This window comes from Pelophylax lessonae (genome assembly GCF_965119305.1).
Source record: "Pelophylax lessonae genome assembly, chromosome: 13".
Classification (NCBI taxonomy): Eukaryota; Metazoa; Chordata; class Amphibia; order Anura; family Ranidae; genus Pelophylax; species Pelophylax lessonae.
The window spans coordinates 40,317,061-40,335,389 of record NC_138780.1 but is presented as its reverse complement, the minus strand read 5'-3'; the positions used below and the strand labels follow the sequence as shown (position 1 = coordinate 40,335,389).

General features: G+C 44.1%; 1 protein-coding gene across 1 annotated transcript in view; it reads right to left on the bottom strand.

Annotated features, from left to right (window-relative positions):
* Positions 1-477: 477 nt before the first annotated feature.
* LOC309543318 (receptor-interacting serine/threonine-protein kinase 3-like) overlaps positions 478-18,329 on the bottom strand; it is a 33,158-nt gene continuing 15,306 nt past the window's right edge. Inside the window, exons 5-10 of the mRNA XM_082242776.1 lie at positions 14,529-14,687; positions 12,755-12,861; positions 9,738-9,792; positions 6,111-6,190; positions 1,235-1,289; positions 478-724 (exon numbers count right to left, since the gene is read on the bottom strand). Coding sequence (XP_082098902.1) covers positions 498-724; positions 1,235-1,289; positions 6,111-6,190; positions 9,738-9,792; positions 12,755-12,861; positions 14,529-14,687 — 683 coding nt within the window. The 3' untranslated portion in view covers positions 478-497. The remainder of the gene's footprint in view (positions 725-1,234; positions 1,290-6,110; positions 6,191-9,737; positions 9,793-12,754; positions 12,862-14,528; positions 14,688-18,329) is intronic.

Here is an 18,329-nt window from a genome sequence, read left to right as displayed (position 1 = left end):
ATCCTTGGAGGAACAGAGAAGGACACCAGCTCCTCCATATGCAAAAACACCAGGTATTTGAAATGGCTCCAACACTGGAACAGAGTGGGGGGGGGGGGGGTTGTACAGCAAGGATGAGTTAGGTGAGGTGGATGAGCTTTCATGAGAACCCGTCACTTTGCCTTGAATGGATTAAGTGACAGATTCTCTTTAATGTCCATTTATATCAAAGGCATGCAAGCTGTGCAACATATTATAGTGAATACTTCTGTTGCGCCATGGTCGTTGATCAGTTTAAGACCTTGTTAGCAATGCAATTCTAAGTAGAAGTGGCCATGCCCCTAAAATTAAAATTTCTAGACACTTCCCATGGAGAAATCTGTAGGTTTTCTAACCTTAGAAATAGTTCTTTGCAGATTTTTTTTATTTTTATTATTAGCAAAACTGTAGGTCATGTCATCTTCTTTTCAACCGCTTTGACCATTTAGCAAATGTCCTTCTGTAATATTTAGTACAGATCATAAATTAAAGAGTGATTTGAACATCGGTAAAATCTGCGCAGGCTCTTCTTTCACTTTTTTCCCAAATACTTTTGCTGCATTGCGCAAATCCTTCAGATTCTGAGAGGAATTTAGGTTATGCTGATCTTCTTCTGAAAGCACTCCTTCATTGGTCAACTTCCCCATGATCTTTTTGTAGTCACCAGAGTTCTTAAGAACCTCTACAAGCTTATCCTTAGGGTCTCCTGAAGGGAAGAAAAGACATTATTAGCACATACTGTACTTTCACTGACTTTTACTACCTGCACTCTACTGTATATAATGGCACTTTTCCACTGCAAGTACCGGCTCGGCTCTACTCGGCCCTGCTTGGCCCGGTTTGCTTTTCCACTGCTGGTACCGCGTGGTACTGTGTTGGAACGGTTCGGTACGGTATGGTTTGCTTTTCCACTAAAGTAGTACTAAAGTTAAGTGGGTGGGATAACAACGATTCTCTGATCAGTGGCTAGTAGTGACTGCATGCAAAGGATTGTGGGATATGGTACCGGTATGGTACCTCTTGGAACCACAATCGAGGTGGTACTGTTTTAGAGAGCCGGACCGTTCGGTTCCATGCAGTGGAAAAGCGCCGCCGTACCGTACCGTACTGAACCGTTCCTACACCGTACCATGCGGTACCAGCAGTGGAAAAGCACAAAAGCGAGCTGAACCGTTCGGTTCCATGCAGTGGAAAAGCGTCGTAAGAGTTTACAGACCTGTAGTGGAAGTATCTTCTTCTTTCTTATTGGTTTCTCCAACAGTCTCAAGAGCCTACAAGGCAAAATGAATTTAACGTAAACATCTAGTGTATTTATGTACTCCATTCTTAGTACAATAAGTATCAGAATATAGATACCCCAGTTTAGCCCAGTATATTTTTACTATGAAGAGACATTGCTAGTGTCCTAAAAAACCCAAGTCACCCTTGATCATCTTGATTGTCGTGGTGCTTGAAGCATACCATGATAAAACCCCATCTCTTCCTAGTCTCTTCTCCAGGGGCATAACTACAGGGGTCGCAGTTGCAACCGGGCCCCACGCTCTGGGGGGCCTGTGCGGCTCCCCTGTACACCTGGATAGGAGGGGTGGTGGGGGCAGCATGTAGAGAAATCACTGTCCTCCTTTTTCCTCCTGTAGTTGCAGGAGGAAAATGGAGGAGATTGGTTCCTCTGTATGCTGCCCCCACCACTCCTCCTATCCAGTTCACTTGTGTTCTGCTGTCTCTGGGCCCCTGTGTGCTCCCCTGGTCCCCCCCTACTGTGCTAACCCCCCCACTGTTCTCCCTTCCCTCTCCTGCCGGCTGCTGCAGGGGATGTGTCACAATAGAGAACCAGGAAGGGGTCAGTAAATATGTAATTTACGAGCTCCTTCCTTTTCTGAATGGACAGATTCATAGTCAGTGACATTATAAAAAAATAAAATAAAATGATAAAAAAATAATACAATTAAAATACCAAAAAATAAAAACTACTGACACCAGTGGGTAAACTTCCAGGATTGCAAAGGTCACACTTGCAACCGTGCCCTGGCATTCCACCACCATGGGGAGGCCCCAAGATGGCAGGAAGGGGGCCCACTGCAGAACTTGTGAAAGGGTCCCGCTGCGGGACCGTAATACAGGGCCCCGCAACAAGAGTAAAGGATCAGAGGGAAGAGCCCCAGACTTGAAGGGAAGGGCCCCAGCCAGGGGTCTGGGGGGCCCTTCATGGTTACTTGCCCGGGGGCCCTGAAGGTTCTAGTTACGCCTCTGCCCTTCTCGTTTATTTTTGCTCTCTTCCTTGTCTTAAGGTAGAGCTACAGGCGGTCCCCAGATTACAAACATTCGACTTACAAACGACTCCTACTTACAAACAGAGGAAGACAACAGGAAGTGAGGAGAAATCTACCCCTAGGAAGGGAAATTCACTCCTGTAAGAGTTCTCATTGGAAAAAGGTGTCTCCACTGAAGCTTTATCACTAATCCTTGTTTCCACAACAACCCAAAATTTTCATAGGGACAGAAAGTGAGGTGAAATCTTCTGACCAGGGGTACAGACAGCAAAACAAATGGGACAGGGGTGTTAACGCTTCGCTATGCTATCCAAAAAACATAAAAATTATTCTTTCGGCTGGAGCTACTCTTAAAAAATATACCTGTTCCGACTTACAAAAAAATTAAATTACAGTTCCTATCTTGTTTGTAACCCAGGGACCGCCTGTATAGGCAAAACTTTTTTTAAATTTTGCATAGAGTAATGGATGGTTATAACCCCTGTCAGTTTATTTTTAGTTATCTGTGTCCCACTGGGGAGATTTACCTTAACTTCCTGTCCCATTGCCAAAACAGGAAGTGAGAGAAAATCCCTGCAAATTAAGGGAATTCCTTGGGGACCCCCCCGGTCACCATAACTAGTGTCCTCAATGTAAAATTACCCCTCTATTACTTTTCTGGGAACAATCCAAAATTTGGGGTTTCTTTTACTTTCGATGATAATGGTAAACCGGACAAATAGAGAGGATGAATCTCCCTGACAAGGGCACAGACAGCTATAAAAACTGACAGGTATTGTGATCTCTCTCCACTCTACCCAAAAGTAAAAAAGGTTTTCCCTTAGTTATACTTTGGGCTTTGTTCCTCTTTCCTACTGCACTCTCTTAGAATTGAGCGGTTAGTACTATGGTTTTTCTTGGCAAGGATCTCAGGCTGAGAAAGGAAATGTTACCTAGACCTTAGAATGTCATGTAATCTGAAGTTTTGGAATGCTCATCATTGGTCTTTGAGTCAAATCTGGGTCTAATATACGAGGTGTGATAATTTAATTCCGGGAATGTCCGCAGCATAATATGGTGGTGAGTCATACAGCCATTCACACTTGTTCTAACTTGCACTTGCATGGGTGGCAGACCAGTCTTAACCGGGTAGTAGAAGTGACAAATCTGGAGCAGCAGATTAACATCCAAATTGTGTGTGAAAATTGGCAAAAGTGTGAATGAAACTTTAGCTCTGTTACAACAGGCTTATGGTGAACATTTTATTAGGAAATCAAGTGTTTTTGAATGGCATAGGCGTTTTAACCACTTGCCGACCGCCGCAATTACATATACTGCGGCGGTCAGCCCCTCACAGGCAAAGTGACGTATCGGTACGTCACTAGCCTGTGAGGCTCTGGGGAGCGAGCGCGCGCCGCTGGAGGCGAGCGCGCGACGTTGGAGGCGCGCTCCCGCTCGGTCACGGACCCCCCCGCGCCTGTGCCCAGAGGACCCGATGTCCGCCGGGCACTCGCGATCGTCCGTTAGAGCTGGAGAAAGGCAGGCGGCTGATGTAAACAAGCTGCCTGTCATTCTCCCCTGTGTAGAAACAGTGATCATATGGTTCTACTATGTAGGACCGTTGATCACTGTTCCTACACTTCAAGCCACAGCCAATCACAGTAAGAATCACGCCCCTAGGGACACACACCACCCCTCCCTCTCAAATAAAGTTAACCCCTTCACTACCAGTGTCATTTTGCAGTAACAGTGCATATATATAGCACTGATTACTGCAGTAATGTCACTGGTAACCCCAAAAGTGTCAAAAATGTCAGTCAAGGGTCCGATCTGTCCGTCGCAATGTCGCAGTACCGCAAAAAAAAAAAACGCAGATCGCCGCCATTACTCGTTAAATAAAAAAACACCATAAATGACAGAAATCTTTCCCTTAGTTAGTAAACGCAATAACTTTTGCGCAAACCAATCAAAATACCCTTATTGCGATTTTTTTTTTATTACCAAAAATATGTAGCAGAAAACAAATTGGCCAAAAATGATAAAATTTTGATTTTTTTACATTTTTTTTTGGGGGGGGGGGGGGGATTTCATATAAAAAAATTTGAAAATATTATTTTTTCAAAATTTTCGCTTTTTTTGTTTATAGCGCAAAAAGTAAAAATCGCACAGGTGATCAAATACCACCAAAAGAAAGTTCTGTTTGTGGGAAAAAAAGGACGTCAATTTCATTTGGGTATGGCGTTGCATGACCGCGCAATTGTCAGTTAAAGTCGCACAGTGCCGAATCGCAAAAAGTGGCCTGGACTGAAGACAGCAAAATCCTCCGGTGGTAAAGTGGTTAAGGAGGGGTGGGAAAATGTCCATGATCACACTAGAAGTGGGCAACCCAAAACCCAAAGGATGGATGCAAATGTGGACAGTTCAAAACAATGTTGGTGTGTTGTTTTTTTTTTTAGAACAAAGGAATAGTTAACTACGAGTTCACAGAACATGGTACAACAGTCAACCAACATTGTTAAGTGGAAATCCTGAAAAGGTTATGGGAATCTGTTTGGAGGAAAAGACCATAACTCTGTCCTGACAAGTTGATTCTCAACCACGACAATGCTTCTGCACATGATGCCTTCTGTGTTCATGATTTCCTGACCCAGAAATCCATTCTGAAACTTGACCAACCACCTTATTCTTCTGACTTCGCTCCCTGCAACTTTTGGCTGTTTCCAAAATTGAAAAATGCCTTCAAAGAATTTGATGACATTCTGGACATTCAGCGCGCCACGACAAAGATACTGTTTAGCGTTCCAGAAAATGAATTTCAGGAATTTTTCCAGTCTTTTAGAAAAGTGTGTCACAACTACTTTGAAGGTGATGACAGCCACTAATGTATAGGTAAGCAAATATATTTTTTTAGTCCATTCCAGGAACCAAATTGTCACACCTCAACCATTTTTTTCTAAAAAGGGCTTTAATCTTAAATGGTACTAACTGTAATTTTAATACATAAGATGATGTGGCTGAAAATAAAAAACAAATGTATTGTAATTGCTTATACAAATACATTTTACACTATAAATACTAAATTTTAAAAAAGTATATTGTGTATTGAATGGATATACAAGATACAAACAATCTTAGAACCAAAGGTCAGAGATTGAAGTATGGTTGGCAACAGAATAATACCTGGAATAATGGCAAAGGAGACCCAGGGCACTCAGTAGAAGACCCGGGGTATGTGCTCTGGGTGTCAGTCTAACAACAACCCTTCAATTCGACTAACATATTACATTACTGTATTTCCTATGTGGTCATGTTTGTAAGTCAAAAAGGAACCAATAACAAAGGCTGCCTTTACCACGACAGAAAATTAGCCAAGTTGCTTCTGTCTCAAAATGACTATTGATATCTCATTTGTTATCCTACCACAAGGTCCTCTATGCACAGGTGCTAAGTTCTTTAATGCACCTTCTCCTATCAAAGCTCTCTAGCAATCCTTAGATCAGCGGTTCTCAACTCCAGTCCTCGGGACCCACTAACAGGCCAGATTTTAAATATTTCCTTGAGGAGATGCAGACTAGAATACTGAAACCACTGAGCAGCAAATGATATCACCTGTGATGTATTTCAATTATCTTGCAAACCTGGCCTGTTAGCGGGTCCTGAGGACCGGAATTGAGAACCACTGCCTTAGATAGAAGCTATCTAACTCCGTGTAAAAATCCATTTTACCTTTAGAAGTCTGATTCCAGAGGTGTAAATTGGGCCCTAACAACCTTCATTTAACCTATTATAGACTTCAAAAAAGACTAAGTGCTGGCGAGAATTATTGATGTGTTTTTATCTTACCATAGAAGGCTTTGGATCTTCTCCAGCTGCTTTTGGGTCCAACTGTTGACAGTCCTGACTCATTCCTCCATTTTCTAAGGCTAAAACATGAATAAATATACATGATGTACCAAACTATGCAATCTTTTTCCAGGAAGGTAAGTAAACTCCCAAATAATTCACTTTTGTAACTGTAAAGGCATTTTTTTTTATTTTGGATACAGTTAGAGCAGGGATCTTCAAACTATGGCCCTCCAACTGTTGCAGAACTACAAGTCCCATGAGGCATTATAAAATTCCTTACAGACATTCACTCATTCACTCAGACACTCGTTCCCAGACATGATTAGGCATGATGGGAATTGTAGTTCGTGAACAACTGGAGGGCCATAGTTTGAAGACCCCTGGGTTAGAGCCTTTACTAAATTTGTATTTCTATTGGAGCTTTTCCACTGCATTGAACCGAACGGTTCGGCTCGCTTTTGTGCTTTTTCACTGCTGGTACCGCATGGTATGGTGTAGGAATAGTTCGGTACGGTACGGCGGCGCTTTTCCACTGCATGGAACGGAATGGTACGGCTCTCAAAAACAGTACCACCTCGATTGTGGTTCCAAGAGGTACCATACCCGGGAACCATATCCCACAATCCTTTGCATGCAGTCACTACTATCCACTGATTGGTCAGAGAATCCCACCCACCCCATTGTTATCCCACCCACTTAACTTTAGCACTACTTTAGTGGAAAAGCAAACCATACCGTACCGTACCGAACCATTCCAACACTGTACCATGCGGTACCAGCAGTGGAAAAGCAAACGGGGCCAAGCAGGGCCGAGTAGAGCCGAGCCGGTACTTGCAGTGGAAAAGTGCCATATGTCTCCCAGCTGGAGACATGTACCCTTCTATTTGTCCTGATGACCACTGTCACTGAGACAGAAAGTGAGGGGAAATACAAAATTTTAGATAGCGATGAGGATAAATCTTTCAATGGACACACCAGTTTTGGTGACTAATGTCCCTAATTTTGTAGAGATTTCCTGTCACTTCCTGTTCCCCCTCTAGTGTCCGCATTTAAAGGGAACTCTCCCCAATGGGACACAGACAGCAAAAGCAACCAGACATGGGTATTTAACCCTTTCGTACTCATGTCCTGGACAGGGGGTCTGTCAAGGTCTTGCACTTTGACACTACCCAGCACTTCTCCACTTCCCTTTTCCCCACTCTGTTTTTCTTTGTTGTGTGTCACGTTTGTTCCCTTTTTGGTTGTACTGTCACTGGCACGACAAGTATGGCGTAGGTCCTCGGGCCTGCCCTGAACGTCTTGGGAGGGAGTGAATATGGCCTTTTGGCTTAGTTCGCCCTCTCTCATGGGGTCTCCCTTCGGGGGAGCCCCACCAAGTACTTGGGGTGGGCTGTTTCGGCAGTCCCCCTGGAGAACGGGGTCTGCCTGGCTTTGGCTGGGCAGGCCATTGTGAGTACCTTAGTCCCCGTCAGGAGTCTTGCGCCCCAGGGGATCAGGGTTAGGGCCCTTCCTCTTTGGAGGAGGGCTATGTGTACGCCTTGTGCACTTTTTGTGTGTCTCACGTTTGCGTGTGTGCACTTTTTTATGCACCGGGTGTAAGTCTTTTGAGTGTGTTTCACACACCACGGGAAATAAAAAAAAAAAAACATGTTACATATTTAGGGTGTAACATGTAACATGTTACAAACGGACAGGCCCCTGCACCTCCCCCCCCACCCACAATTCTCCGATCTGGCAGCTAGTGGGGATCTTCTCCCCCCTCCCGTTAGCTGTCACAATTTTTTTAAACTGTGGCTCTGCCCGCATAACTCAGTCACAGTGTCCTGTGAATGGACAATGACAAGGTCCAGCAGCCTTTGCAGCTGTAGTTTTCAATTAACTACCACAGCGCTGTGGAGCGCCATGGTGGTTCATTATCTCTACCTTTCAGATTGTACCTGCTTGCCCATAGGGGATGTACGGGCACACAGATACACTGGCAGGTCTGCTGGAGACCTGCATGGCACCAGTGATCTGCTTCTAGAGTTTGCAGAGGTTTTCATGCAAATACTGGCTTTATAAAAAGTTAGAACTTGCATTGGTTTGGGTACAACCTACACCCCAATTCTCCCTTCAGGTACACGTGTCATGCTCAGGCCCTATGTGCTGTAGAAGAGCAGAATGGGAAGCCAAGGTATTTTAGGGGGCTGCAGCAGTGCTGCCAAATGAATAAAATATTTGCATTCTGACAATATTTTGCAGTCTAGATCTATTGTTAAGTGACCCTTTCCTTAAACCCCTAGAGCAGGGGTCTTTAAACTATGGCCCTCCAGTTGTTCGGGAACTACAATTCCCATCATGCCTAGTCATGTCTGTGAATGTCAGAATTTTACAATGCCTCATGGGATGTGTAGTTCCGCAACAGCTGGAGGGCCGTAGTTTGAAGATCCCTGCCCTAGAAGAATAAACTCACCTTTCCTCCAAACTGACTCATCAGAGCTTACACAAGGCTATGGACCCCTTCCTCGCTCTCATTTGACGGCACTGGGCCAATCATCATTTGAAGCTCGCAGTGTACGGCTATGGACCCCTTCCTCGCTCTCATTTGACGGCACTGGGCCAATCATCATTTGAAGCTCACTGTGTACGGCTATGGACCCCTTCCTCGCTCTCATTTGACAGCACTGGGCCAATCATCATTTGAAGCTCACTGTGTACGGCTATGGACCCCTTCCTCGCTCTCATTTGACAGCACTGGGCCAATCATCATTTGAAGCTCACTGTGTACGGCTATGGACCCCTTCCTCGCTCTCATTTGACAGCACTGGGCCAATCATCATTTGAAGCTCGCTGTGTACGGCTATGGACGCTTTCCTCGCTCTCATTTCACAGCACTGGGCCAATCATCATTTGAAGCTCACTGTGTACGGCTATGGACCCTTTCCTCGCTCTCATTTGACGGCACTGGGCCAATCATCATTTGAAGCTCACTGTGTATGGCTATGGACCTCTTCCTCGCTCTCATTTGATGGCACTGGGCCAATCATCATTTGAAGCTCGCTGTGTACGGCTATGGACCCCTTCCTCGCTCTCATTTGACAGCACTGGGACAATCATCATTTGAAGCTCACTGTGTACGGCAATTGACCCCTTCCTCGCTCTTATTTGACAGCACTGGGCCAATCATCATTTGAAGCTCGCTGTATACGTCTATTTCTCCAATTTCTTTAAGAATTGCTGTGATCTACGGGCCCCCTGGACCGGTGTCAACTTTCTTTGATGAGTCCTCTGCCTGGATACCCTACTTTCTCTCTTCTGAAATTCCCACAATCATTCTTGGTGACTTCAACATCCCTGTTAATACTAACACCCTGCTACACTCCTAATACCTTCGATAAAGAGTAATTGTCCGTTATTTCACTTCTGTCAGGTAACTGGGCATGGGAGCAGTGAATGGTATATGCTAATAAAGAGGGGATGAGTTAAGTAATCCTTTTAACTTTTCCCATCATGGACATAGAAAGGATAATTTTAAGTAATTAAAAAAGTTTTAATTTTTGTCTAAATAATTGCAAAAGTTCAGATTCACAAATGGTATTTTGCACACACAGTATGGTGTTTCTATGTGTTAATCATTTTACTTACCTTTCAGAAATTCATCTGTACCTCCACTAATATAGTCAGATGATAATCCAGCTGCCTGGGGAAAAAAAAAGAAAAAAAAAAGAGTAATGATAAATTATTCCATCTTTTTTGTTGTTAATAATGATGACAAACTAAAAAAAATGATGAGCATGATCATAACAAAAACAATAATAAAACATCAAACCTTATTTATCCACTTGACCTCTGGAAGGGTTTACCCCCTTCATGATCAGGGTATTTTTGCTATTCAACTCTGCACTACTTTACCTGGTAATTGCTTGGTCATGCAACACTGTACCCAAATTAAATTTATATTATTTTTTTCCACAAAAATAGAGCTTTTTTTCTACTATATAAATAAAAAAAATGCAGACAATTAAAAAAAAAAAAAAAAACACTATTTTTCGGTTATTACATTTTGCAAATCAATAATCTTTCTTCATTTATTTAGGCTAAAATGTAGCCTGGTAAAATAACTCAAATCAGTTTATATTCTTTAGTCTGTGTGAAAATTATAGAGCCCACAAACAATGGTATATTAATTTGAAAATTGATCAATTCTGATGTACTGACATCCTATATCATTTTTTGATGCCCTAAAATGCCAGGAGAGTAAAAATACCCCCCAAATGACCCCCTTTGGAAAGTAGACAGTCCAAGGTATGTAGTAGGAGGCGTGACAAGTTTTTTGAAGTTGTAATGTATTGTCAACTGAAAAAAAGATATAAAATTTGTTTTTGTTTTTTTACATGCTATAACCAGTTCAGAAGTGTCATCATATTACTGGTGATCAGAGATACTGTCTGGTGACAGAATGTAAAAAAAAAAAAAAAAAAAACATTTTTATCATTTTTTATTCAATTTGTTAAACATTTTTTTTTACCATTTTTAAACCATTTTAACTGTCTTCAGAGTAGTCCGATGTCACCATAGTGACACTAAACTGTCTTCAGAGTAGTCCGGTGTCACCATAGTGACACTAAACTGTCTTCAGAGTAGTCCGATGTCACCATAGTGACACTAAACTGTCTTCAGAGTAGTCCGGTGTCACCATAGTGACACTAAACTGTCTTCAGAGTAGTCCGATGTCACCATAGTGACACTAAACTGTCTTCAGAGTAGTCCGATGTCACCATAGTGACACTAAACTGTCTTCAGAGTAGTCCGGTGTCACCATAGTGACACTAAACTGTCTTCAGAGTAGTCCGATGTCACCATAGTGACACTAAACTGTCTTCAGAGTAGTCCGGTGTCACCATAGTGACACTAAACTGTCTTCAGAGTAGTCCGATGTCACCATAGTGACACTAAACTGTCTTCAGAGTAGTCCGGTGTCACCATAGTGACACTAAACTGTCTTCAGAGTAGTCCGGTGTCACCATAGTGACACTAAACTGTCTTCAGAGTAGTCCGATGTCACCATAGTGACACTAAACTGTCTTCAGAGTAGTCCGGTGTCACCATAGTGACACTAAACTGTCTTCAGAGTAGTCCGATGTCACCATAGTGACACTAAACTGTCTTCAGAGTAGTCCGGTGTCACCATAGTGACACTAAACTGTCTTCATAGTAGTCCGATGTCACCATAGTGACACTAAACTGTCTTCAGAGTAGTCCGGTGTCACCATAGTGACACTAAACTGTCTTCAGAGTAGTCCGGTGTCACCATAGTGACACTAAACTACTCTGGGGCAGTAATCAGGGATTTTTTTTGTGTACGCTGTTATTGCTTATAACAAAGATAATCACTGTTATAAGCAATCGTTTTACCTGTCATGAATGGCTTTCATTAATGCGGACACTACACTACCTCTGAGCACCACAAACCAAAACTGCTATTTAATTAATTTGTAATATTCAAAACAAACTCCACCAACTTATCCATGTCTCCATGCTTTATTTTGTTGAGAAATCACTTCGAAAAACACCCCCTAGCGCTCCTGGATGTGGCCATCTTTAGTAAGGGTAGATGATTCATGTAGCATTTACTTCCTCGCTGCTGTCTCAGCCAATGAGGAGGGAGAGACCCCGGAGAGCCGAGGGTCTTGTGCACATCTCTAGATCACGATGGGGATCAGGTAAGTATTAGGTGGGGCTGAGGGTGCTACTGCACATTTTTTTACCTTCATGTATAGAATGCATGATGGTAAAAAACCTTGAGCCTTTAGAACAGTTTTAAGGTAGGCAGTCCATCCAAATTTAGTGATAAAGTGCTCAATGTCACTGCAAACAAAAGTCCACTGAAGGGCTAAAGTGCCTCAAATAAAGTGCTCTGAGATGGAGTTCCTCCAACAGCCAAACGGAGTGCCCCTTAAACACTGCACTCACCAGATTAAAGTAACCCCTTGTTTTACCAAGCCAATCAACAAGCGCCCAAATTGATCCAAAGTGGCACGAGATTGGCCCCATTTTTAAGATCACCATCCAGCCTAATAAAATCTTCTGTAATCCCCTTGATAAGCTCTGAACAGAGAGTGCCTCAGGTGGTGCCTCCTCTGCTACCAGTTCCAGCAATGTCTCCTGACAGCAGAGGAGGAGGACTTTATATATCTGTTATATTTCAAATTTTATATTTCATTTTTATATATGTTTATTGGTAATAGTGTTAACACAGGCCACGCTGCTCCCACACACAGTCCGCTGTTGGCTGACATCACAGACCTGCTCCAGTCTCTGAGAAGATCCCGACACTAATGTCGGGCTCAACCCAGATTCCTAAACAGGAGCTGGCTCAGTCTCTCAGTGCGCTGCTTAAAACCTGAGCTAGCTGCTCCCTCCTCAGTCTGGCACTTCATTGAGCACTGGAGGGGCAGAGCAGAGAGCCTGTGATTGACAGTCACCTCTCTCCACTCAGAGTGGACTGAGAACTGAGCGCTCAGTGGTCACTTGATTGCTCAGGTCTCAGGCTTAGAGGCAGCAGGAGTGTACTGTAAGTATGTCTGGGTTTTGTTATTCCACACTTCTCCTTTAACATGTAAAAACAAATGGAGCGCAGCCATTGTGACAATATGCAGTACCTGATCTGAAGAACCCGTATTTATGAAATGATCCTCAACCCGTCGAACAGCACTGACAGCCTCCTTCTCATAAGCTTCATACATCACTGCTGTACATCCACTGCAGTCTTAAAAAAAAGAACTATTATTAATCAATGCCCATGGCACTGCACAGAACATGTTAGAGGGTTTACAAAATTGCAATTATTTAAATTTTTTAGGGTCAACTCCAGCAAAACGTTATCTTTTTTAACAAAAAAAAAACTCACATTTTCATTGCTTTCTAAGTTCTTTTCAAATAGATTTCTCCTTGGTTGGTCCCTATCTTGTATGACGCTCATCACCAGATGGTGGAGAGCTCCACAAAAGACTGTTATAAAAGCCTTCGTTAACCACTTCAGTACAGGGCACTTTCACCCCCTTCCTGCCCAGGCCAATTTTCAGCTTTTAGCGCTGTTGCATTTTGAATGCGCGGTCATGCAACACTGTACCACAAATAGAGCTTTCTTTTCGTGGTATTTGATCACTGCAAGGTTTTTTCTTTTTTGCTAAACAAATTAAAAAAGACCGAAAGTTTGAAAAAAAAAAAAAAGTTTTTTTGTTTATGCTATGCAATTTTGTAAATAAATACGTTTTTTCCTGCACTGATGAGGCTGCACTGACAGGCACTGATGAGGAGGCACTAATGGGGTGGCACTGATATGCGGCACTGATATGTGGCACTGATAGGTAGCACTGATATGCAGCATTGGTGGGCATTGATAGGCGGCACTGCTGGGCACTGATAGGCGGCATTAATGGGCACTGATAGGTGGCACTGATGGGCACTGATAGGCAGCACTGATGGGCACTAATAGGTGGCACTGGTGGGCACTGATAGGTGGCACTGGTGGGCACTGATAGGTGGCACTGGTGGGCAATAATGGGCACTGGTGGGCGGCACTGATAGATGGCAATGATGGGCACTGTGAGGCAGCACTGAAGGGGAGGGCACTGGTGGGCAGCACTGATGGGGAGGGCACTGGGGGGGCTCCCTGAGCCCTGATTGCCATCCCTGGTGGCCATAGTGGGCATCCCTGGGGTCATGGGTGGGCATCCTTGGGGTCATGGGTGGGCATCCCTGGGGTCATGGGTGGGCATCCCTGGTGGTTCTAGTGGCGGCACCCCCCCCCATCCGAGGGTCTGCACTGGTAATCAATGATCTGATTACCAGTGCCAACCCCCCCCTGTCAGGAGAGCCGCAGATCGGCGCTCCTTTACACGTGCCTGTCAGGCACGTACTGAGGAAAGCCGATCAACAGCTCTTCCTGTGTACTATGTGACCAGCCGTGATTGGACACGGCTGGTCACATGGTAAAGAGCCTACGTCAGTAGGCTCCTTACCGAGATCGGAGATGCAGGGAGTCAGACTGACATGCCACATCACCGATCGCCGATCTGCGCGCCCCCCAGGGGCACGCAGAGCGCATTATCCTGCCGTCGTCATATGACGTCCGGTCAGGATAATGCAACCACATTCCCTCCGTCATTTGTCTATAGGGTGGGCGGGAAGTGGTTAAACAAATTCATATGCAAACATTTGGACGCACAACATGGGGAGCATGGGGCCCGGTTGCAATTGCAATTGCAACCCCTGTAGTTACGCCCCTGACCATATAATTTATACCTACAATAATACCTTAAGATAACAATACCAGTAAAATAAACCTACGGGTCCAGCACTATCTTTCCATTTTCCTCCACTTTATTTATGTCCTGCATGCACTTCTATACATTAGGTTGTCATTACACTTACCATGGAAGCTGGGTCTGTTATCTGCATTGTGATCCCAGCATCTGATCATTAACTCTTTGGCTTCAGGCACCATTCTAACATCACTGTACTGGTCTAGGACCTTCACTGCGGGCCTCTGACCATTAGTAACACAGCGCATGATTACTTCTGCAAGAATACCTAAGAAACAGAAGAAGAGATGTATATATGATCACAGTACTATGCACTCCTGGGGAAAAAAGAAATACATATACAGTATATCTCAATACAAACTCTAAACACGGGTTGCTGCTGCTTAATCAAAATACATAGTCCTTATATAGAGCAAAAAGTCAGATCACTCCAGTAGCGCTTCACCAAAGAAATTCAACAGAAGAGCCTTCACCTCCCCGTGTTAGTAGTGCATGTAAAGATCAGAGCAGCCAAATCCCATCCACTGGTACTAAGTAGTCCATAGAAATTAGCTTGTAATACACTTCAACACACCACAAGTGATATAAAGTGTCTCACTCCCCTTAGTATTACCTCTCATCTCTGATCGGCAAACACGCTTAGTGATCCACACCACAGCAAACAGCAATTCAATTGTTTTCAGGGTCCGCTGGAAATGCAAGCATAAAGAACACGGGCAATCCCCATAGCGTAATTCTGTTTCACATACTTTATTCATTGAGCATCAGGCAGCGTTTATTTCAGCCATCTTCTCCTAATAGTCTCTTTCCACTTGGGGTCATTATTACGGACTGAAATGGGATCTCTGTAGTCACCTGCTCTATAGGTACACCTTTACAGGGGAATGGCCTCAATCAGGGAACTTTTGGGCAGGCCAAAAAGGCCTTTTGCAACCCACCCTATCCCTACCTCTATGATGGTCAGGAGGTCCACAGCTGACTCTCCTTTGTGCAAGTCTACCTCTCCCCACAGCCTTCAGCCTTGTCTAGGGCCTACAATCGCTGGCTATATCTGCCTAGATGTGGGGTGTTTGGCTCCCAAGACATGCCCGGAACTTGAAGGAAATGATAAGCATTGGGCATACATGACAGGGTGGAAGGAAAACCAGGTAGTAGGGGGTTAAATTAGTTGTTGGGATATGAGAGGTCAGGACTCTTCCCTTATTGGCAGAGCAGACGAGGTCATGGGGAGGAGCACGAGAGAGAGTAGTTGGAGGGGAGGAGTGAAGGGGCTTCACTTGCAGACTGGAGATCATAGGAGAAACGTCCCGCCGGCCCGCCCTGGTGATGCTGTTTTTCTGTTCTGCTAAGGAGGTTGGACGTTGGCGGTTTGGGTGCTTGACGAGGGTCCAAAACATGGTGTTGAACGATAAAATGGTGGGACCCATCTCAGGTATGGAGTTCTATGGTTGATCTGGTTCAGTCTAGACCTACCGGGTAGTGTACGGTGGTAGGGGTTTGTAGTCAGTTAGGATAGTCCTCGAGGCGGTGTTTTGCCGGCTGGGGACAGAACCTAACTTAATGGTACCACAGACTCCAAAGTTGTGGGAGATGGCATTGTCAAGGATCTGCAACCATTCTTTGATCTGGATTGGTTTGACTGTTTTATGTTTTCTATTATTTATGGTTTTGTTTAATAAAAGGCCGAACCGTCCATTTAATCCCAATGCTGAGTTAGTGTTGTCTTTTAAGAGTCAGTTCACACTGGGGCGACACGACTCCTTACTACTTCGGGGGCGATTTGTACATTACCATGCACCATGACTTCGGAGCGACTTGCAGGAACTTCACATAATGGAAGTCTATGCAAGTCGCTCCAAGGTCGCCCCGAAATAGTACAGGACCCTTTTTTTAAGTCGGAGCGACTTGTGTCGTTCCTATTAGAACGGTTCCTGTAGCGGTCAATGGACTGCGAGGGAGCGTGACTTGTCAGGCTGACAAGTCGCACTAATGTGAACCGGCTCTAAAGGTAAAGGGGGTGGTGTTGGGTACTGATCCCAGTAATATGGTTAAACAGGTGGCATCTGAACTACCCTAGTCATGCCCCAAGTGCACTAGGGCTCCTCCCAACCTGGCTTATATATATGCATTGACTTACCCATGACATCAAAACAGAAGGGCTCTAACTAAAAAGGAATCTAACACCTGATGACACTATCTTGTGTAACCAGACACTATTCTGGAACAGAACCACCGGGCAGACTAGCTAACTGCACCTGCCTACATGTCATCATATATATAATAAATGGCTGCAAAAATTGATCGCAGCTTTGTGTTATGCTGGTTAAACCTTGCATGCAAGCCCGAAACTGTGCTAGCCATGTAAATACACTATTTCTCCTAGTGAGTCCCCCACCAGGAGAGCATTGCCAACACTGGGCCCCATTCACAGAACCAGATCACGTGCGGTATGTAGGTGTATGGACACATTTTCTCTAAATATCACATGGGATCCCGTACCGGTCAATTCACTATACCGCTTTGCGATATTTACCGCAAAGCGCTTAAAACTGTCAGTAAATACCCAAGAAAGTCAATTTACAGAAGGAAATAAATAAGTAAATGTATGCAGTAATTAAGTAGTGGTCTAGGCATGCCGTATTTAACCACTTCAATACAGGGCACTTTTACTCCCTTCCCGGCCAGACCAATTTTCTGCTTTCAATGCTCCAACACTTGAGTTTTATTATTTTTTATTTAAATTTTTTCCCACAATTCTCGGGAAATTGAAGAAATTAATGTTATATATTTATTTATTTTTTTATTTTTTTACTCAAAATCAATGAACAAAAATATTACAAAAAGTTATATGAACAAGCTATTTCTCTCACACTGCATACGCATACTTGCAATTACACTCCAAAACACATTTTTGCTACTCGTCCTGACTATGGCGATACCACATGTGTGAGACTTTTTCACAGCCTGGCCACATACAGAGGCCCAACATCCCAGGGGGGTGTTCGGCCCATCTTTACACAGCGGGAGCTTTTGCAGAAGTTGTCACCATTGTTTGCACATGGGTGGGGACTCTATTACAGTGTGTTATTAAAATTACTGATATGATTCTCACGGATTATTATGATTGTTGGAATTCACACATTTATATTACGCTAGGTTCACACCTATGTGTTCATTTGAATGGGCTGCCGTACCTGTGGGAAGCACAGGAACACTTTTTTTTTTTTTTTAAATGCTGCATCTTCAGATGCTTGGGGTGCCTTTAACCACTTACCGACCGCCTGCCGCAGTTTTACGTTGGTCCTTTGATGCTAAATTCCGGGGTTATGGCAGCAGATAGCTTCCATAACCCTGGTACTTTTGGAAACGGCGGGCGATTGGCTTTCTGGTAAGGGTGGTCCCAGCAGCGGATTCGCCGCAGGATCACCCTTATGGTGCGGTGGAAGAGGTGCCCCCTCACGCCACGTCCTGGCCGTTTTCCCCGCTTACCGGACCCACCGGCAGCGGGGAAAAGGATCCGGTCCCGGATCCTTGGAGACAGGTAGTCGAGTGGGGGCAAGATGGCCCTCACTCGACTCTATGGTCTTGGAGGACCGGAGCGACGTCAAACGTCGTTGCCTAGCAACCGGTTTAAAGGGCCAATTTTTTTTCAACACTTTTTTTTTTTCTTTTTTAGTGTAGTTGTGAGGTCTGAGGTCTTTTTTTACCCCAGATCTCACAATAAATGTCATGTCTATTTCTATTACAAGGGATGTTTATATTTCTTGTAATAGGAATAAAAATGATCAAATTTTTTATTTTTTTTTAAAAACTGTGTAAAAATAAATAGGAAAAAAAAAAATTAAAGCGCCCTGTCCCCGTTAGCTCGCGCACTGAAGTGAACGCATACGGAAGTCCTGTCCACATATGT